Genomic DNA, 21919 nt, shown 5'->3' with positions numbered 1-21919 from the left:
TCCATTGAGTTGGTGATGCCATCCAGCCATCTCATCCTCTGTCGTCCCCTTCTCCTCCTGCCCCCAATCCCTCCCAGCATCAGGGTCTTTTCCAGTGAGTCAACTCTTCGTATGAGGTGGCCAAAGTATTGGATTTTCAGCTTCAGCATCAGTCCAATGAACACCCAGGACTGATCTCCTTTAGGATGGACTGGTTGGATCTCCTTGCAGTCCAAGGGACTCTCAAGAGTCTTCTCCAACATCGCAGTTCAAAAGCATCAGTTCTTCAGCACTCAGCTTTCTTCACAGTCCAACTCTCACATCCATACATGACCACTGGAAAAACCATAGCCTTTATTGGTTTGTGTTAATTTTTAAAAAGGATTGAGGGGAGGGAGAACATGAAACCAAACAGAAACTGCCATAAGCAGTCACCTGGTAAGAACATGGTGATTCTAAACTAAGCAAATCAAAGATGGGATCTACAACAGGAATCTCCAGTCTTTGTGCTTGTGACTCCTCAGGGCACAAGAAGCCTGCAGATCTCTTTGAATATCAAGTAGGAGGCACAGATGGAATGAATGCTGCCTTCTGTGTGTTTGCAACTTTTGTGTTTTTAGATAGGAGCTCTTAGGATGGACACATACATTATGTGCTGTGTCACTCAGTCGTGTCCAACTCTTTGCGACCCCATGGACTGTAGCCCGCCAGGTTCCTCTGTTCATGGGGTTTCTCCAGGCAAGAATACTGGAGTGGGTTCCCATGCCCTCCATTTAAAAGCTCACATGGCTATTGGCCACTCTGAGTTTTCCCAATCAGCAGACAAGTAGTGCACAAAAAGAACTGATGTTAAAAGGAATCATACTCAGAAAAGGCTGGGGACACTGATCTGAAAAGCATAGTCTTTGATATTTATACAAAATGCCATCATGGGGCAAATGAAAAGGTGAAGAGATTTAATCTCTGGGCAGAATGTTCCTCAAGCAATCTGAGTGAAGGACAGGATGAGGGCCAGTGGCTGGAACAAAAAGAATTTTTTTATCAGAGATGTTAAAACTCTCTTGGTACAACCAGCCCACGTTCAGAAATGCCTTATACTTCTTGATCCGCAACCCTCATAGATATAAAATGTCAATAGCTAAAGCAGGATTCTGTGAAACAGAACTTACCCTTACTATGTGTGATGTACTCTGATATGTAATATTATTCCTGTTTCTTCTTTTAAAGATGCTCATTTGGTACTGCTAAAAGGATTTCACAGCCTCTAGTTTGAAAAACACTGATTTCAGAATCTGGAATACAAGCTCCATTAGGGATGTCGGTCTTTCATTCACTGCTTTTCCCTTAGCACCTATAACAGCACTCGACCGCTGTGGCTCTACAAATATTTGTTGGTTGAATGAAGGAGTGAGTGAATGAATGAATGAAAGGGAACTGGCAAAGACTAAATCACGCTGTAGATCACCTTACAGATGTGAACATGGAGGCCAAGACTGGTGTTGTAAAGTCCCCAAATCACAAAGCTTAGCTCAAGTCAGGACTCAACATCACCCCTCAGTTCTCAAGCCAGTGGTTTTGTGTGTGTGTGTGTGTGTGTGTGTGTGTGTGTGTGTGTGTATGTGTGTGTGCGCGCATTGTTTGCTTTTTGATTAGATGAAATCTGCACCTGCCCAGTAACGGATATCATAGAACAGGTTAATCATTCAAGGCGGAACCTTTCCTTTGATCAAGGATCTTACTGAGGGGTAGTTTGTTGTGAATTCCCTGGCGGTTCAGCTGTTGTAAATAACTCTGTGCTCTCACTCCTGAGGCCCCGGGTTCAATCCCTGGTCATCGAACTAAAACTCCCACAACCCATGCAGTGTGGACTTAAAAAAAAAAAAAGATTACCACTGGTAATTTGTTGATTCCTCGTGTGCCGCTTGGACCTGAACTTTCCACATTTGCCATGCAGTTTGTTCCTGTTGTCCTTGCTTGAGTTTTCTTTTCCAGTCTGTGAACACTTACAAGGATAACTTTCAGTGTTATTTATGTAGATTCATTCTTCCTCTTAAGGATTTTCTCATGTACAGAAAGATAAAGCAAGCCCTGGCTTATATATATATATATATTTTAAAAAAACTTCTGGTTATTTCTAGTGATTTCAGGAAATAGGAGCCATTTAAAACTCTGACATTTTAGTTTTCTGCTGTCGTATTTGAAACTCTAAAAACACTGAAGAAAATCAAATTGAGATTCTTTAGCTCAGAGTCCTTTTCATTCTACTTCATTCCCCTTTTTGATTTAGACTCTGAGTCATTCTCTCTTCTTTTTAGAAAAGGGGTTATCACTTCTTGAAAGCTTTTCAGGATTGTCCAGGTCTTAAATAGTAAATATATGGGTTTACAGAATAAAAATCCGAGCAGAACTGAAGAGCAGTAGAACCTTCTTGTTCCCGCAGAGGAAATTTAAAGACTTCCCCTCTGGGGGTCCCCAAATTCCTCCATGGCTGATCTTCTGCCACCCTTTTTGTGGAGTTACCCAGTTTTGCTAGTTTTACTTGATTGGTGTCAAGGGAGCAGATGACTCGAAATAATTAGCTGAAGATTTTCTCTTTTTTTTTTTAAAGATGAAAGAGATTAAAAAATCAGTTTAAGAATATCTGGAGGAACACATGAAACATTTGAAAATACTAATGTGTTCTTTTGCCATCTTTTCTTTCTCCTCTACTCATCTATCAGGTAAAGTTTGGGGAGAGTGACCTTTCTTTGGACAGGAGCTTGACCGCCATGTGGGGCCCCACTTTCAGAGTTGAGTTCTGGAACGGGTGGCCTGTCTGACTCGAGAGCTGTCTTCCCCCTTTGGTGTCAGTGCTATCTGCCTCCCCTCCTTTCTGCAGGAATTTCCTCCTTGATGACCCTGCCACTGCCCAATTCACCTCCTGGGTTCCTGGGTGCCCCCCCTCCCCAATGGAATGACTCTAGTTTTCTCTGCTTTCTTATTCCTTGTTGCCTTGATGATAATTATTCTCATTTTTTTTCTCCGGAGGGTTTTTTACCATGAACAAATATGAGAAAATAACAGCCTTAAGGAGTATCAGTTATATGACCCATGCTCCTTAATCTGTCTCTTCTGAAGATAATCAGAGTCAAAAAGCAGGTTTCAGAGGCTCTGTTGCCTGAAGTCACTGGGGGCATTTTTGGCCCCCATCCCTCTGGGGGCATCTGACTATATCTGGAGAAGATTTCAAAATGCTTTTTGTTGTTCCCACTGGGTGCAGGGTGAGGGGGGTTGCCGCAGACATTCGTTGGGCACGTGCTCAGGACGTCCTATGGGACGCATAGAACACCCCACCCCCCACCCCCCCAAAAAAACCTTCCTGCTCAAAATGTCCATCATGTAGCAGTTGGAAAGCCTCTCCTTAAGTGGATCCTTTGCTTTTAGGATCTCTTAAGGAGAAACACTTTGAAGTGGGGACCTCCAAGTATTCCCTCCCTCCCCATTCTGGATTTTGTCACATCTGGAAACAGAATAAGGTGTAGAAAGTTAAAGCCTCAAGTGCAGACTTAAAAAAAATATTTTTAATTTATTTTTGGCTGTGCTGGGTCTTCGCTGATGTGCGTCTTTTGTCTAGTTGTGAGCAGGGTCTGCTCTCTAGTTGGAACGGGCGAGCTTCTCACTGCAGTGACTTCTGTTGTTGCGGAGCATGGGCTCTTGGGTGCGTGGGCTTCAGTAGTTGTGGCCTGTGGACTCAGTAGTTTCAGCTCCCGGGCTCTAGGGTATGGGTTCAATCGTTGTGGTGCGTGGGCTTAGTTGCTCCTCGGCATGTGGGATCATCCCAGATCAGGGATCGAACCCGTGTCTCGAACCTGCATCTCCTGCACTGGCAGGGATGCTTTACCATTGAGAAACCAGGGAAGCCCTCAAGGGCAGACTTTTAAGGGGAAATGTTTTTATCTTGTCAACTTTGTGGGTATGACCACTAAAGATATTTTGAACTATGTGGTTTTTCTTTTATTTTTTTGTATCTTTAGGTTACAAAAAAGGGGAACTCATATTTCTTCTTGTATGTGCTTAAAGAAAATCCCAGAGACTGATGTTTCTTATTCCTACTCTTGTCTTAAAGCTGTCGTTGCCTCTTAAGACTGTGTAAAGCGAAAGCGAAGTCGTGTCCGACTCTTTGCGACCCCAAGGACTGTAGCCCGCCAGGCTCCTCTGTCCATGGGATTCTCCAGGCAAGAATACTGGAGTGGGTTGCCATTTCCTTCTCCATAAGACTGTGTAAGAGAGGTGTATACACAGTTTTACTTTCCAGAGAACCTTCTATGGCTTGATTATGCTCTTACAAATTCTCTTGGGTGGGGAGTGTTAACATTCAGACTTCAATAGCAGGTATCTTAGACTCCTCTTACTTCTGGCAACTTCTCCCCTCCTGAGTGACTGTTCTTGGGGATAGCTGATGTTATATTCCTGCTCTGTTATCATCGGCGCCCCACCTGTTTAACCACGGTGTGTTTGCTGTGTACACACCCCTGTCACATGAAGGTAGGAGCCCTGCTCCGAATGGTAACAATCTTCGGATAGATTATGCATTAGACAGAGTTGTATTTCTACAGAAAGTGACATTTTGTGTCTGTTTTAAATAAGAAAACCTTTTTAGGTGAGAACAGTGAAGTGGGAATGAAATATATGAAATAAGAGAGGCAGGGTAGACTGTGATGGGAAACTGGGTTCTTATCTCTCCCTCTGACTTCACGAGGTTGTTGTTGTCCTTGCTTAGTCGCTGAGTTGAGTCCAACTCTCTGTGACCGCATGGACTGTAGCCTGCCAGGCTTCTCTGTCCATGAGATTTCCCAGGCCTGATTACTGTAGTGGGCTGCCATTTCCTTACTCCAGAGGGTGCTTTCCTGCAATTCATTTATTCAGATAGTGTTGCTGAGCATCTCCAGGCACTCTGCACCACATTCTGTGTGGGGCTGAAGCTGCGGGATCAGAGCACAGTGCTCGGGTCAAAAACTGCCCAGCCAGCTCTTTCCGGAGTACAGTAGACAATACACAGAGGGCGTTATGCCCAGAGTGGGCCCAGGCCACCAGGGCCAGAGAATTCCTCCAGGAGCAGGAGAGTTTTCCTAATCCTTTATTGAAATGAGTGGGACTTGGAAATAAGGAGAGGGTTTCGGGAAGAGAAACTAACATTCGCAGAGACATAAGAAAAGGAGAGCATGATCCTGAAAGAGATGGTGAAGGTAGTCTTACAACATTGTGAGTGTAATTAATGCCACTGACTTTTGTGCTTAAAAAATGGTTGCGGGGGGAGGGGAAGGGATAGTTAAGAGATTTGGGAAGGTCATGTACACACTGCTATATTTTAAATGGATAACCAACAAAAGCCTGTGTATAGCACAGGGAACTCTGCTCAATGTTACCTGGCAGCCTGGATGGGAGGAGGGTTTGGGGAAGGATGGATACATGTATGTGTATGGCTGAGTCCCTTCCCTGTTCATCTGAAATTATTACAATGTTGTTCATCGGCTATACCCCAATACAAAATGTTTTTGTTGTTTAAAAAATTAAATTATTAACAGATGGTTAAGATGGTAAATGGTATGTTATATATTTTAGCATAATAAAAAATATTGGGAAAAAGAATATGGGAGGCCATTTACTTTTTCTTACCCTTTGCGTTAATACATTCCTTAAAGAAAAAAAAAATTAGTAAAACAGGATTCCCTAGAGGAACTGCAGTTTGGAAGATGCAGGGAGAGCCCCGAGTGTGGGAGCGGCAGTGAGGACCGGAGCGGGAGGTGGAGTCGGTGGGCTCCAGATTGTCCAGAGCAGGGAGCTTTCCTAGGGGGCGGGCAGCCACACAGGGATTGAAGGCAAGGAGTGCCGTAGTCCGAGTCACGGTTCAGACAGCGCCCTCTGGTGGCAGGATAGTGAATGGCGTGGAGGAGACAGACCGACACGCAGCTTTGGGACAAGAATCTAAGCAAAGCGTGGTGACAGCCTGAGTGGGGTGCGATCAGATAGATGGGGTGTGAAGTGGGCTGGCAGAGAGGGAGACGGAGCCACATCTCAGAGACGCAGGAAGAAAACCTAGGGAGGGCGAGGGGGCGGGGAGGGGCCAGGGGACCAGAGACTTGAGAGCGAGGTTCAGTCTGCGCAACTTGGAGCTGTGGCATGAGATCTGATGGAGCACTGTCCTCAGTTGAAGGGGGAGGAGGGGCTTGGAGAGTGATGGGAGGTGAGCAAGTGAGCCCTTTGGGGTCAGGCTTCGTGGAACGGAAGAGGAGAGGAAATAGCCAGGAGGACTGGTAGGACCTGGGGAGGTGAGTCACAGCAGGTACTCATCAAACACTGAGTATATGCCCACCTTTTATTTCATGACCCTTTAAAACATTCTTTAAAAACCCAGAGAGCTAGGTGGTATTATTGTCTTTTTATTTTTTAAACAGGTAATGGGTTTGGGGTTCAGTTTCCCGGAGCTCAGTTCTTTGGGGCTATCATGACAAAGCGCTCCAGACTGAGTGGCTTAAAATGACAGAAATGTATTACCTCTATGGTTTTGGAGGCTGGAAGTCCAAAATCAAGGCGTCGGCAGGGCCATGCTCCCTCTGACACCTGCAGGGAAATCTTTCCTTGCCTCTTTCTAGCTTCCTGCTGGTAACCCGTCTCTCTCTCTCTCTCTCTCTCTTTTTTTTTTTTTTCCAATTTATTTATTTTGGCTGTGCTGCGTCTTGTTGCTCGGGCCACCAGGGAAGCCCCCTGGCTTGCTTTGGCTGGCGCTCCATCCCTCCAGTCTCTGTCCTGCAGCATCACACCAGGTGCTCCCTCTGCGTGCTCTGGATCTTTACACAGTGTTCTCTCCAGGTCACTGAGTCAAACTTCCTTTTACTTGTACGGACACCAGTCATTGGGTTAGAGCCCACTCCACCCTCCAATCCAATATGACGTCGTCTTGATTACATCTGCAAAGACCCTGTTGCCAAATAAAAACACATCGTTTATGGGCCCTGGGAGTTGGAAGTAGAGTGTATCTTTTTTGGGGGGAGATGCAAGTCAACCCACAACATCATCTGATTTTAAAAATCTCTGCCCTGTGTTTCCTATCTTTACACAACAAAGTGTTTGAATTTAAATGATCCAAAATTCTTTTCAGATTTAAAATTGTGTGAAGATGATTGTAAACGTTTCAAGTGATAATCATAGAAAGCCTTGAAGGGAAACAGTTGACCTTAACTGGAAAAAAATAGTCAAAGATGAAGAACTGGAGGGAAGAGAGAACCACTTCAGTGAGGGGTTCCACTCTGGGGTGCTCTGGGCTGCACCCACCACACTGAGCAGAGAGGTCCCCACCAAGCTGTCAGTCCTGGCGTAGCTTTAAGGGTAGGTTCTAAATTTCTATTTAAAAAACTAGTTTCTTCCTTGGTTGAAATTTTGGGAAATACGTGGCAAATGGATGGCTATGCATGGGGCATAGGGAGGGGAGGAGAGAAAAGAGAAACTTCGTTTGAACAAATCTGTAACGAATAAGTCAGTTCAAATGAAGTATTTACAGACATTTGCTTTGTTCTGGGTGAGTCCTGAGGTGTAAAGATAAGGGTGTGACATTAGGACCTTGTTTTATAGGTTTGCACATTGAGAGGCAAGGACCTCTTAGGACCTTGCAAGGTCCTAAGTGGCAAGGACCACTTAGCCAGTTGGTTGTACAATGATCTCCAGTAAGAAGACGTAAAATGTAGAAGAAAACACTGTGTCTTGGGACTTAAGGGCGCGTTCCTCCTGGTTCATGTCCGTTGATCTCTTGGCCATGGATCGCCCAACAGTTCACCCGGGCGTGGAGGCCAGGCTCTTCTCCCCAGATGAAATTCTTTAGGGTGATCCCATGTGTGCAGTTGAAGACAGGTTGTCAATCTGTTTGCACAGCTAGAAGAATTATTAAGAATTATTAAGCAAGTGGCTGAAATGGTAATAACCTGACAAAACAAATTATCACCAATTTGCAGTCACTTGGGCTCAATAATGGCATCTGTGACTTTCAAGCCAGGCATCCCGCTGTGTTCTCAAGCCTCAATGGAGTGAAAAGCCCTCTGCTTCCAGTTTTCCTCTGATCAGCTCTTTGTCTTCCCAGCTCTTTGGAATTTCTCTAAGAAAAGTATGCACCAAGGAGCTAGGATTTAGAGTTAGGAAGACCCGTGTTTGAATTTCTGCAACTCTGGGCACATTACTGAACCTCAGAGGGCCTCAGTTTCCTAATGGGAATAAATACTACAAATACTGCTTGTCTCATTGGGTGATGGTTGTAAGAGCCTTGTGTGTGTGTGTGTTTTAGATAACGTGTAAACGTTTAAATCTCTTGTCACAGTGGCTAGTGTATTAGATCTCAATAAATATGTCGTTTCCTGCTTATTCCTGCTTATTTATTTTAAAAATAGATCTCTGTCAGACTCTGAGGAGAAACATTAAAATTAATGATCAAATAGGAATTTTCTGAATTATTCAGTTTTCAGTAATCTTTAGAGCGTTTCCATTTCCCAACTTCTGTGTTATGAATGAGAATTTCCCAAATGCCAGATTCTACCTCTACAATATATACTCTCACTCCCCCTTTTAAAACGTTTTATTTTATACTGAGTACAGTTAACAATGTTGTGTTAGATTCAGATGTACAGCGAACTGATTCAGTTACATATGTTCTTTTATAAATTCTTTTACCATTTACGTTGTTACGTAATACTGAGCAGAGTTCCCTGTGCTATACAGTACGTTCTGATTGGTTATCCAGTTATATACTCTTACTGAACAAAATAGGGTAGATAATACCTAGAAAGTCATTTAAGGACTGCTTTTGATCTATTCTACATTTTTTACAGCTTTATTTATTACTGGTTCTAGGTATCTCCCAAGTCTAACCTTCGGCCCCCTACTTTTGTCTTTATTTGTGTTTTGCATAATCAGTGATTTAAAGCATATGCTTTCAATTAAAATGTTCAGGTTTACAATCCTGTCCACCATGTATTCAGGTATGTTACCATGGGGAAGTTATTTAACCTCTGTAAGCTTCAGTTTCCTCACCTGTAAATGGCGATGGTGATCCTTGTCTCACAAGTGTTACACGTAAATGATGTAATGTATTGGGATCACTCAGCTCAAATTTGGATATAAATAGAATGCACTTTGTGGCAGTGGCTGTGGTTATTAGTAATTTTCCTAAGTCATGATTGTTAGGTTTTTTCAGATGATTTCAGTTTCTTTCTGTTCTTTCTTCATGTCCTTAATTTCCAGTTTTTTCCCTAGTTGATGATCATAAAACAAACCTCATCTTTAAATTCTAATATTGATAATTTGCTGCCACCTACAGGCTAATATGAAAAAAACAGACATGTAATTACTAGCTTTCTTAGACTGTGAATATAAAATCTCAAGGTCATTTTGGTCGTCCCAAAGCTAACTGTGGACAATCCCAGAACCCCGTTTTCTGAGACACTTATTTTCCCTGGCAGCTCAACTAAATTCTTGATTAGTATTAATAGAATCATCTTAGATTATTTTTGGAGTTGAACAGTTATTCATAAAGCATTATTAGATATTATTATTATCATCATCAGATATTGCATCTTCCCCCATAAGCAGATTTACAAAATAGAGTTTATTAAAAAGCACAAAAGAGGCTTTGTTATTTAAGGTAAGTTTAGCGCCTGAGTTTTGTTGGGCTTTGTTGCGTCCTAGCGAACTTGAGACGTCTGAGCAAAACATTAAAAATACAATGAAGAATGTTTATAGGGAGCTCCGTCTCGGTGCTTCCTCCCTTGCCTTGTACAATTGCTGCCTGTGTGCCTCTCTTCCACTCTCCTGCTGAAGCTTCTTTTTCAAATAACCTGGTAGATGGACCCATTTGCAAGCGTTCATGGTCCGTCCTCCGTGGTTTCTTTTTCTTTTTTTTTTTTTTGACTGCACCGTGAGTCTTGTGAGATCCTAGTTCCCTGATCAGAGGTTGAAACCAGGCCCTCGGCAGTGACAGCACAGAGCCCTAACCACTGGACCACCAGGGAGTTCCCTCCTCTGTGGTTGCTGACCGTAGGTTGTACAGCATCTTGGCACAGTCTGTTTTGGCTCAAGCTTCCAGTGCCAGATAGCAGCGGATGGATCCAGTAAGGTTTGTGTACTAACTACGGGGTTGAATTTTGACTTGAAAATAACAGGGAACCACTAAAGGAACCACTTTAAGCCGGAGAGTGACATGATAAGATTTCGATCGTGACTTGGGCAATCCGTTTGCAGATATGTTGGAGGGGCCTGCAGAAGCAACTATTCATTGAGCCTTTCCATCCACTGATTGTACCTGTCACGTGTCATTTCTGCATGAGAGGACTTAATCATACCCTATTCACCACTCCAGTTTTTGAATTGTTTTATTTGTATTACTTTGATGCCTTGAACAATTCTGTAAACACCTTTCAGGTAGGCACTGTTATGCTGTTGATTGTTGTCATTTTAATTATCAGCTGCTATTGTGCAGTGAACATACAATAGGCCAGGAGCAAGCGTCTTTGTACTTTTACTCAATGTATGTACGGACATACAAATACTTCTCCTGGCTTGCCGTGGTGCTCGCTGCTTGTTGAACAACAGGCTTGTTCTCTCTCCTCTATCTCTGCCCGCCTGCTACATCTGTCATCTGCTACCTGGCATCTTGCTTTGGGTGGGTGCCACATTGGCACTATGGTTGAGCTAGCCCTTCCCAGAAGTGGACGTGGGGGCTGGTGGGGAACAGTGTGATTACGGTAATGCTCACTGGCAGAAAGAGGCGAAAAGCAGGAAGAGGAGGAGACCTTTTTCTGGTTCCCTCTGCAAAAGAGCTGTTACCATGGGACTTCCCTGCTGGTCCAGTGGGTAAGACTTCGCCGTCCAATGCAGGAGGTGCAGGTTCAATCCCTGGTCGGGGAGCTGGGATCCCACATGCCTCATGGCTAGAGGACGAAAACATAAAACAGAAGCAATATTGTAAAAAAATCAATAAAGACTTTAAAAAAATATTAAAAAAAAAAAAAAAAAGCTATTGTTAGAGGAGACTGAAAATTCCAAACCATGGAAATGGATGACAAAACAGTGACTGTGGAAAGGTGAGTGAGGCCTTGTTTCAGGTGTAAAATTTAAGGGGGCATTGAAAAGCTCTTCAGTCCAGATAAGTATTATGTTAATGCATTATTTTAAGAAATTTAAAATCCAAGAAATTCATGATGAACAAGGGCTTCCCCTGTGGCTCAGCAATAAAGAATCTGCCTGCAGTGCAGGAGATGAGGGTTTGATCCCTGGGTCAAAAAGATCTGGAGGGGGCACGGCAACCCACTACAATATTCTTGCCTGGAGAATCCCATGGACAGAGGAGCCTGGCAGGCCACAGTCCATGGGGTCGCAAAGAGTCAGATGTGACTAAGCACCCATGCATGATGAACAAAATACTAACATTTTAAATAAAGACAAGATCTGAAACAGTGCTGTGATAAACCTGAGGAAAAAGGAAAAATCAGCCATACTGAGCCTGTCTGTTTAAGAATTTGATATTTTGTTCATCATGGATTCTTTGAATTAGCTTTGATTTTTAAAAAAATGTTGCATTAAAATATTAAAATTATTTACATTGAATTAAGTGCCCTCATAAATTCTGCACCTGAGGATCAGGGGCCTCACTGAACTTGCCCTTAGCCTTGTACTTGGTTGGTTGGGCAGAAGAAAGGGGAGTTGCCGAGAGACAGGTGCCTCCCTGGCTGCTCTCTGGAAATACAGAATTCTTCCTGGTGGATAGGTAGACACTGGCTATTTTCAGGGCAGTGGGTGTGGCAGGATTGGTTTTATGTGAAAAACTTTTATATGGGTGTTCGTCATTTCTCTGAATATATTGTGCCAAAAAGTTCATTTTGTTCAGTAAGATGTTACAGAAAAACTCGGATGAACTTTTTGGCCAACCCTAGATAAATTAGGAGCTTCCCTGGTGGCTCAGTGGTTAAGAATCTGCCTGCTAGTGCAAGAGACTCGGGTTCAAGCCCTGGATTGGGAAGATCCCCTGGAGTAGGAAATGGCAGCCCACTCCAGTATTCTTGCCTGGAAAATGCTGTGGACACAGGAGTTTGGGGGGCTGCAGTCCCTGGGGTTGCAAAGAGTCGGATATGATTTGGTGACTTAGCACGCATGCATATAAATTAGGGTTTTATTCTAAAGGGTTATCTGGATGAGGCATTTTTTTAAAAATTTTATATTTTAGACTTTTTATTTTATACTGGGGTGCAACTGATTAACAGTGTTGTGATGGTTTCAGGTGAACAGGGAAGGGACTCAGTCGTACATATATATACACACATACACACGTACACATACACAGTCATACACACACATATATATACATACATTCTCTTCCAAACTCCCTTCTCATCCAGGCTGCCACATATCATTGAGTAGAGTTCCATGTGCTATACAGTAGGCCCTTGTTGTTTATCCATTTTAAATAAAGCAGTGTGTACATGTCCATCCCAAACCCCCAAATTATCCTTTTCCCTTTTCCTTCCCTCTGGCCACTGTAAACTTGTTCATGAAATTTGAGTGGATGAATGCGTGCATGCTAAGTCATTTTAGTCATGTCCAACTCTTTGTGACCCTATGGACTGTAGCCTGCCAGACTCCTCTGTCCGTGGAATTCTCTTGCCTGGAGTGGATGAGACATATTTTTAAAAAGTTACAAGAAGGTGTCTCCTACTTTCACTAGGGAGAGAAATGGAATACACTTTCTTTAGGCGGTTCTTCAGAGTTGAATCTGATTAGTAGAGGAAGCTAAAGACATTTACAGTCTCCTTCTGTGAATATTAGTCATGCTGATTTACTAGTTAAGCATTTAAAGTCTTGGCAAGATCTCATTCTTGGCCTCTTAACTCTTCTGCTTTGCACTAAGTATATTGTGACTGGAGAAATGAACAGAAGCTGAGAGAATGCTGTATTTTCTAAATTCCTATTTTGAAAGAGTATAATTTGGTGGTTTTTAGTAGTTAGCTCATAAGTTGTGTGTTGGGTTTTTTTTGTTTTTTTTTTTTGTGTGTGTGCTTTCCTAGGATAGCCAGGCCTTTTAAAGGCAGAAAGATGAGATATGGCTCTTACCTCATTGGCTTTCTTCTGGCTGGGGCTGTGAAGGAGTCCAAAGGAGAATTTTACTTAGCTTTCATACTTTACAGACTTTTTTTTTTTTTGTCTTCAACAAGGTCTGCTGAGAACAGACCCAGTACCTGAGGAAGGAGAAGATGTTGCCGCCACGATTGGTGCTACCGAGACTCTGACAGAGGAGGAGCGAGAGGAGCTGAGAAGAGAACTTGCAAAGGTAAAGGAGCCATCCTTCGGGAGCTTCGTTTTGCACTTAAAATATGTTGTCATTTGTTTTTCTAAAGTACCTGGTGATATTCTCTAGTCACTTTCAGGGGAGAGAAAACAATGTGTGTTTACTCACCCTAAAGAGCTTGAGTGAGGAGGAGGAAATGGGAACATATGAGACCAGTTGATTTTTAATATGAGGAAGGGTATCTATGGGTAAAGTGGGTCTGAGAAGTAGAGTGTGAAGTTGGAAATGGATGAGGGCGACCAGTGAATGTCTTCTAAGTGACTTCACTAGCCCTGATGCACTTGGCTTTCAATTGCTTTGAGTGACTTCTTTCTATCTTTGGCAATGTTGTGAATAGAAGCTCTTTGAATTTTCTTTCCATTCCTCATTCTCTCCCTTCCTCTTTTTTATTTTTTTTTTTTAAATCAACCATTTCAAAGTGTACAGCTGAGTGGCATTTAGCAAACTCACAATGTTGTGCAACTGTCATTTCTATCTAGACATTTTCATCATGTCCAAAGGAGACCCCATACTCTCTAAGCTGGCATGCCCACTCTTCCCTCCCTCATTCCCTGGCAACAAACTAATTGCTTTCTGTCGCTATGGATTTACCTATTCTGGATATTTCATTTCAATGCAGTCATAGAGCATGTGATTTTTGGTATCTGACTTGTTTCATTTAGCATAATGTTTTTGAGGTTCATCCTTGTTGAGCTCATATTGGTACTTCACTGATTTTTAATGGCTGAATAATATTCCCTTGTATGTATCTATTATATTTTGTTTATCTGTCCATTTGTTGAGTGGGTATTTGGGTGGTTTCCACCTTTTAACTATTGTAGATACTCAGCTAAGGAATATTTGTGTAAAAGTACATTTGAATACCCATTTCCAATTCCTTTGGGTTATACCCAGAAGTAGAATTGCTCATCACATGGTAATTCCATGTTTAACTTTGATTTTCCAGAATTGCCAAGCTGTTTTCACAGCAGGGTTGCCATTTTACATTCCACCACCAGCTTCTCTACATCCTTGCCACATTTTTTATTTTCTGTCTTTTTGATTTTGGCCACCTTAGTGACTGTAAAATGGTATCTTGTGCTTTTGGTTTGTGTTTCACTGATGAAAAAGATATTGAGCATCTTTTCATGTGCATATTAGTCATTTACATACCTTTTTTTGGAGAAAGTCTATTCAAATCCTTTCCCACATTTTAAAACATTATTTGTCTTTTTGTTGTTGAGATACAAGAGCTTTTTATATATTTTGGATACTTGATCCTTATCAGATATATTAATTTGCAAATATTTTTTCCCATTCCATACATTGTCTTTTCACTTCCTTCATATTGTCTTAATGCACAAAAGTTTTAAATTCTGATGAAGTCCAACTTATTTTTTCTTTAGTTGTTTGTCCTTTTGGCATTATATCTAAGGATCCATTTCCAAAACTAGATCATAAAGATTTATACAATATTTTCTCCTAAAGCTTATATTTAAGCCTGTGGTCCATTGAGTTAATTTTTATATATGGTTTGTGGTAGGGTTCAATTTTATTCTTTCACATGTGAATATTTAGGTTTTTTAGTACCATTCATTGAAGAGACTATCAGTGAATGCTCTTGGCATCCTTGTCAAAAATCAGTTCATGTATATGTAAAGGTTTATTTCTGGATTCTCAATTATGATATATTCATCTATATGTCTGTCCTCCTGAGAGTATCACACTCTTGATTACTATAGCTTTGTAGTAAGTTTTAAAATAGAGAAGTATGACCTTTTCACCTTTTTCTTCTTTGTCAAAATTGTTATTTAAAGTCTCATGCAATTCTATATTAATTTTAGAATCTACACTTCCACCCACACACAAAAAAATGCCATTGGGATTTAGTTAGGGTTATTACTGAATCTGAGGATTGATTTGGGAGAGTATTGTATTATTGCAATACAATTAAGATTATAATCATCTTAACATTATTAAATCTCACAATCCATGAACGTGAAGTGTCTTTCCATTTATTTAGGTCTTCTCTAGCTTAGCAATGTTTTGTAGTTTTCAGGGCACAAGTCTTATACTTCCTTAGTTACCTTTATTTTGAAGTCGTTTTTATCCTTTTGATGTGATTATAAATAGAATTTTCTTAATTTACTTTTCAGATCTTTCATTGCTAATGTGTAGAAATATTAATACAACTGAAGTTTGCATATTAATCTTATATCCTGCAGCATTGTTGAACTTACTTATTAGCTCTATTTTTTTGTGAATTATTTAAGAATTTTCTCTATATAAGATAATGTTATCTGCAATCAAAAGTAGTTTTACTCTTCCTTTCCATTTTAGATGGCTTTTATTTATTTTTCTTCTCCATTGCTCTAGCTGAAACCTCCAGGACTATGTTGAATGGCAGTGGTGAAAGTGGGTATCCTTGTCTTGTTTCTAATCTTAGGGGAAATACTTTCAGTCTTTCATCATTCAGTGTGATGATAACTCTTGGTTTTTATAAATACACTTATTCATATTAAGGAAGTTCCCTTCTATTCATAGTTTGTTCAGTATTTTTATCATGAAAGGGTCCTGGATTTTGTCAAATGCTTTTTTGCACCTATTAAGATAATCATGTATTTATTCCTTTCATTTTATTAATATGGTATATTACATTAATTGATTTTCATATTTTGAGTCATCCTTAAATTCCTAGAATAAATTCCACTTTATCCTAGGTCTATGTATTCTAGGCCTTGATGATATAATCCTTTAACTATGTTTCTGGATTTGGTTTGCTGGTATTTTACTAAGTATTTTTGTACCTATATTCATGAGAGATTGACTTGCAATTTTCTTTTCTTATATCTTTGTCCGTTTTTTGTATCATGGTAATGGCTGGCCTCTTGGAATGAGTTAGGAAGTTTTCCATTCTCTTTTGTGGAAGAATTTGAGAAGACTTGGCCTTAATTCTTCTTTAAGTGTTTAGTAGAATTCACCAATGAAGCCTTCTTGTTTTGGACTTTTATTTGTTGGGAAATTTTTGATTATTCAATCAATCTTTTTATATGTTATAAGTCTGTTCAGACTAATTTTTCTTAGTTTCAATCATTTGTGAATTTCTAGGAATTCATCCATTTCATTTAAGTTATCTAGTTTATTGGCATTTAGTTATTCATAATATTCTCTTACAATCTTTTTATTTCTATAAGGTTAATAGTATTGTCACCACTTTCATTTCTGAGTTTAGTTATTTGCATCTTCTCTTTTTTACCCTCTGTTGGTCTGACTAGAGGTTTACCAATTGTATTGATCTTTCTAAGGAATAGTTTTTGATTTCATTGATTTTTCACTATTGGTTTTCTGTCCTTTCTTCTGTTAATCTTTAACTTAATTTAATCTTTAATTCCTTTCTTTTTGTTAACTTTGGCTTTAGTTTGCTCTTCTTTTCCTAGTTCTGTTAGAGTGTACAGTTAGGTTATTGATTTGAAATTTTTTTTTTAATGTAGGCATTTACAGCTACAAATTTCACTCTGAGCACTATTGTTACTCATCTCATAAGATTTAATATGTTGTGTATTTGTTTTCATTTGTCTCAGAGTATTTTCTAATTTCTTTTTGATTTCTTCTTTGACCCATTGCTGGCATAAGAGTGTGTTGTTTAACTGGATAAATTTATGAATTTCCTAGTTTTCCTTTTGTTTCTGGTTTCTAGATTTATTCCATTATGGTTGGTCAGGATATTTTATATTATTTAAATTTATTGAGCTTTGTTTTGTTGCTTAACAGTATGCTTTGTCCTGGAGAATGTTTCATGTACATTTGAAAAGAAGGTGTATTTTATTGTTTTGGGGTGAAGTGTTCTGTTTATAGTTGATTTATAGTGTTCAGACCTCCTGTTTCCTTATTCGTTCTATCTACCTCTTTACATCAGATTTTATAAACTAGGTGGGGATAGGATGGGGAAGGCAGATTGGTGATAAACCCTATCAGGAGAGTAAGAATGAAAAATATAGAGTTTTTGGTACATACCTAATACTGTTATTTTGAAAAGAGAAAACAAAAATACTTTTTATACAAGTTGCATATGTTTATCGTAAAAACAAAAAGCACTGAAGAAAAGCAAAATTACCTTTATAGCATAAAAGTTTTAGATTATCTCTTTCCAGACTTTTTTCTATGTATGTATTGCTATAAAATTTCAGTATTTTAAGAAGACATCAGAATACACAATTATAACTTTTCTCCACTTAATTGAATTTCAAAAAAAATTTTGTGGCAGTAAATAATCTTATACAATTTCATTTTAAATTGGTGCAGAATAGCCTGTTCTTTTAATTGCTGCAAGCCCATTTTTAATTAATGGGCCTATCATTTACAAACATTTCAGTTATTTCCCTTTTTTGCTATTATGAACAGTATTTTGATGGAGATACATGTAATCCTTTAGGCACCTCTTTAATTAGTTCTTTTTTCAAATTCTATTACTTTTGGTTGTGCTGGGTCTTTGTTGCTTTGCTTGGGCTTTGTCTAGTTGCAGTGAGTGGGGGCTACTCTTGGTTGTGGTGCTTGGGCTGTTGATTGCGGTGGCTTGTGTTGTTGCAGAGCACAGGTTCTAGGCACACAGGCTTCAGTAGTTGCAGTGCACGAGCTTAGTTGCTCTGTAGCACGTGGAATCTTCCCATACCAGGAATCGAATCTATGTCCCCTGCATTGGCAGGCAGATTCCTATCCACTGTGCCACCAGGGAAGTCCTTTAATTAATTCTTCAGAATAAATTCCTAGAAGTATTAATAGAATTCCTGGGCTTACTGGGTGTTAAGAACACAGTCATTTCCATGTACACCAACAAGGCCAAAACGCTAGCCAGAAGATTTCTCATAGTATGTGAGAGAACAGTTTTTCCAAATCGTTGCAGCCCTCAGTATAATTATTTCATTATCAGTGATATTAACTTAATAGTAATAGCAACTAACATTTACAGACTATTGCTGCGTGGGTGGCTGAACTGTTCATAGTCATTATCTCATTAATCCTCATAACAACGTTATGAGGCAGGTATTACTTTTTTTATGGTTTGGCAGAGGAGGAAACAGAGATCTAAATCGCCCAACAGATTATGTAATATTATTTAACAAGTGAAGTTATCAGACATATACTATGTGAACACTTTCTCCCATTCTGTGGGTTTTCCTTTTCACTCTTTGAAGCACACAAGTTTTTAACTTTGAGGAAGTTGAATTTATTTTTCCTTTGGTGACTTGTGCCTTAGTTGTTACTTGTCAGAAACCATTGCCTAATCCAAAATTATGAAGATTAAGGTCAAAGGTCTTACATTACAACATTGGGTCTTGTGTCCATCCCCATGAACTCTGATGCGTGTGCATTTGTGCTTTTATTTGTATAGTATTTACACTCAATCAGAAGTTTATACAATTTTTATGAAAACTCCATGAGATATGGAAGATATATTCTTACTTTGCATACTTGTGTGCTATGTCTCTTCAGTCATATCCAGCTCTTTGCAGCCCTATGAACTTGAGCCTGCCAGGCTCCTCTGTCCATGTGATCCTCCAGGCAAGAATATTGGAGTGGGTTGCCATTCCCTTCTTCAAGGGATCTTCCTGACCCAAGGATCGAACTTGAATCTCCTGTGGCTCCTCCATCACAGACAGATTCTTTACCACTGAGCCACCATGGAAGCCCATCATATATAAGATTATGATATCATAATAAAATATGATAATAATTATCCTAAAAATTATATGTAATAAAATCATTTACATTTAAAACATGATAATTTTCTATTTTCACCTTAGAATTACTGCTTGAAATAGTTGTAGAAATTAAGAGATAAAAATCTCCTCCATCCATTTTTTTAAACTTCTTTTTGAGATGTAATTTACATCAAATTTCATTCTTTTAATGTGTATAGTTCATTGGTTTATGTGTATTCACAAGTTTATACAAGTATCAGTACTATCTAATTCTAAAACATTTCCTCACTCCCAAAAGAAATCCTGTTCCCTCTAGTGTTCACCCCAATCCTCCCTCTCCCCAGTCCCTGGCAAACACGAATCTACTTTCTATTTCTATGAATTTGCCTGTTCAGGGCATTTCTTATAAATGGAATCAAACAACATGTGGTCTTTTGTGACAGGCTTCTTTCATTTAATATAATGTTTCCAAGGTTCATCAATGTTGTAATACCTATCAGTACTTCATTCCTTTTTATGGTTGAATAATATTCTATTGTGTAAGTATACACCACATTTTGTTTATCCATTCATCAGCTGTTGGACACTTAGACTGTTTCTACTTTTTGGCTGTCATGAATAATACTGCTCTGAACGTTCATGTACAGGTTTTTGGGTGAACATATGCCTTCAGTTCTCCTGTTTTATACCTAGGAATGAAATTTGTGGGTCATATGGCAACTCCATGTTTAACTTTTTGAGAAGCTGTCATGCTATTTTGCTGCCAAACTGTACAATTGTACATTCCAGTCAGCAATGTATGAGGGTTCCAATTTCTCTACACCCTTGTCAGTGCTTGATATTATTTGTCTTATTGGTATTGTTTGTCTTACTGATTATTGAATACCATACTACTAGGGATGAAGTAGTGTCTTATTTGAACTTCTCTAATTAAGAATGAATGGTATTGGTGATCTTTTCATATGATTATTGGTCATTTGTATATTTCTTTGGTGGAATGTCTATTTAAATCCATTATCCATTTTAATTGGATATTTGCTTTTCTGTTATTGAGCTATGTTTTTTAATATATTTTGCATACTGGGCCCTTATCAGATTTGTAATTTGGAAACATTTTTCCAATTCTGTTAGCTGTCTTTTTACTTTTATGATGGTATCCTTTGAAGCACATCAGTTTTAAAATTTGATGATGTTGGTTTATTTTTTGGTTTTCATGCTTGAGGTGTCATATCTAAGAGATGTTGTCTAATCTGAGATTATTTCAATTTACCTCTTTTTTTTTTTTTAAAGTTGTATAGTTTAGCTCTTTCACTTAGATTTCTCTGATCCATCTTAATAAATATGGTCTGACTTAGGGGTCCAACTTCATTCTTTTGCATATGGAAATTCAGTTGTCCTAGCACCATTTGTGGAATAAAATTATTCTTTTCCACTGAATTGCTTGGTATCTTTGTTGAAAATCAGTTGACCATAAATGTATGGGTTTATTTCTGGACTCTCAAGTCTACCACACAATCTTGATTATCATAGCTTTGTAGTAACTTTTCTACTCATTATTCCATTTTTCTTGATTCATGTCAGAGAGTTTTGTGTATGTGGATCCCATGTAGCCCGCCAGACTCCTCTGTCTATGGAATTTTCTAACCAGGAGTACTGGAGTGGGTTGCCATTGCCTTCTTCAGGATACCTTCCTGACCCAAGGATCGAACCCGGGTCTCCTGTATTGCAGGCAGCTTCTTTACCATCTGAGCCACCAGGGAAGCCCGGAGTCTTATAAACATGGATGATTATCTTTGTTCTGGGCCTGTATTCTAATTAATGCCATCTAAGAGTATGTTATTTGGGGTTTTTTTTTGGCAGTCACATCACTTTGGATTTATTCTTCTTTCCTTTTGTTGCGTGCTCTCAGTTCGCTTAACAATACTCTATGTTGTTTTTAAAGGCCATGCTGTCTTTGAACGCATAGAAGTATTGTGTAGGTCAAGACTGAGATATAGCTTTGCAATAAGCATAGAGAAGCTTCCTTCTGAGGGTCTTGAGTATTAATGAATATACAGTCGTCCCTCAGTGTCTGCAGGGAGTGGGTTCCAGGACTTCTGTGAATATCAAAATCCACAGATGCTCAAGTCCCTTGTATAAAATGGTATAATATTTGCATATAACCTATGCACATCCTTCCATATGTTTTAAATAATCCCTAGATTACTTATAATACCTAGTGCAATGTAAACACTATGTAAATACCACATAAATACTATGTAAATAATTGCCAGCACATGGCAGTTTCAAGATTTTGCTTTGTGGAACTTTCTGGAACTTTTTTTTCCCCTGAATATTTTCAATCTGCATTTGGTTGCGTCTGTGGATGTGGAACCTCTGGATACGGAGGGGCAACTATACTTCAGGGACCCGAGTTTTTCGACTTCTGGGATCAAAATCTCTTCCCCTGGGTGTCTGCTTCTGTCTGTGGGTCTGCCTTTTCCCTCTGTTTTCCTAGCTGAGCCTTTGCCGCTACTCTGTCTTTATTTTTTTTTTTTTCTTCATAGCTGCTGTTTATAGTTTTGGCCTCCTCAAGTATATTTAAGCTTCTGTTGGGAAAATCCCCTGGAGAAGGAAATGGAAACCCACTCCAGTACTCTTGCCTGGAGAATTCCATGGACTGAGGAGCCTGGTAGGCTACAGTCCATGGGGTCGCAAAGAGTTGGACACGACTGAGCAACTTCACTTTCACTTTCAACATCTCATAATCTCGCTGTGTCCCACCTGTCCTTCAGGGCTTCTTTATCCAAGTCTTTTCAGCTTCTCCTTCCAATGTGATCTTAGTTTCTCAAACTACATTCCTGAATAAGACTCTGATTATTCGAGCATCCCTTGGCACACCAGGCAATTCACTGGCTAGTAG

At 39.7% G+C, this 21919-nt stretch overlaps 1 protein-coding gene across 5 annotated transcripts in view; it reads left to right on the top strand.

Moving 5' to 3' along the window:
- Positions 1-21919, top strand: part of TPD52 (tumor protein D52) — a 119258-nt gene that overhangs the window by 75034 nt on the left and 22305 nt on the right. For all 5 annotated transcript variants that reach the window (XM_043879216.1, XM_043879213.1, XM_043879214.1 and 2 more), the window contains exon 2: positions 13206-13321. In XM_043879216.1, coding sequence (XP_043735151.1) covers positions 13206-13321 — 116 coding nt within the window. The remainder of the gene's footprint in view (positions 1-13205; positions 13322-21919) is intronic.

The sequence above is a fragment of the Cervus elaphus genome, chromosome 21, assembly GCF_910594005.1.
Source record: "Cervus elaphus chromosome 21, mCerEla1.1, whole genome shotgun sequence".
Classification (NCBI taxonomy): Eukaryota; Metazoa; Chordata; class Mammalia; order Artiodactyla; family Cervidae; genus Cervus; species Cervus elaphus.
The sequence above is the reverse complement of the archived record's forward strand: the minus strand, read 5'-3'. Positions and strand labels throughout refer to the sequence as shown.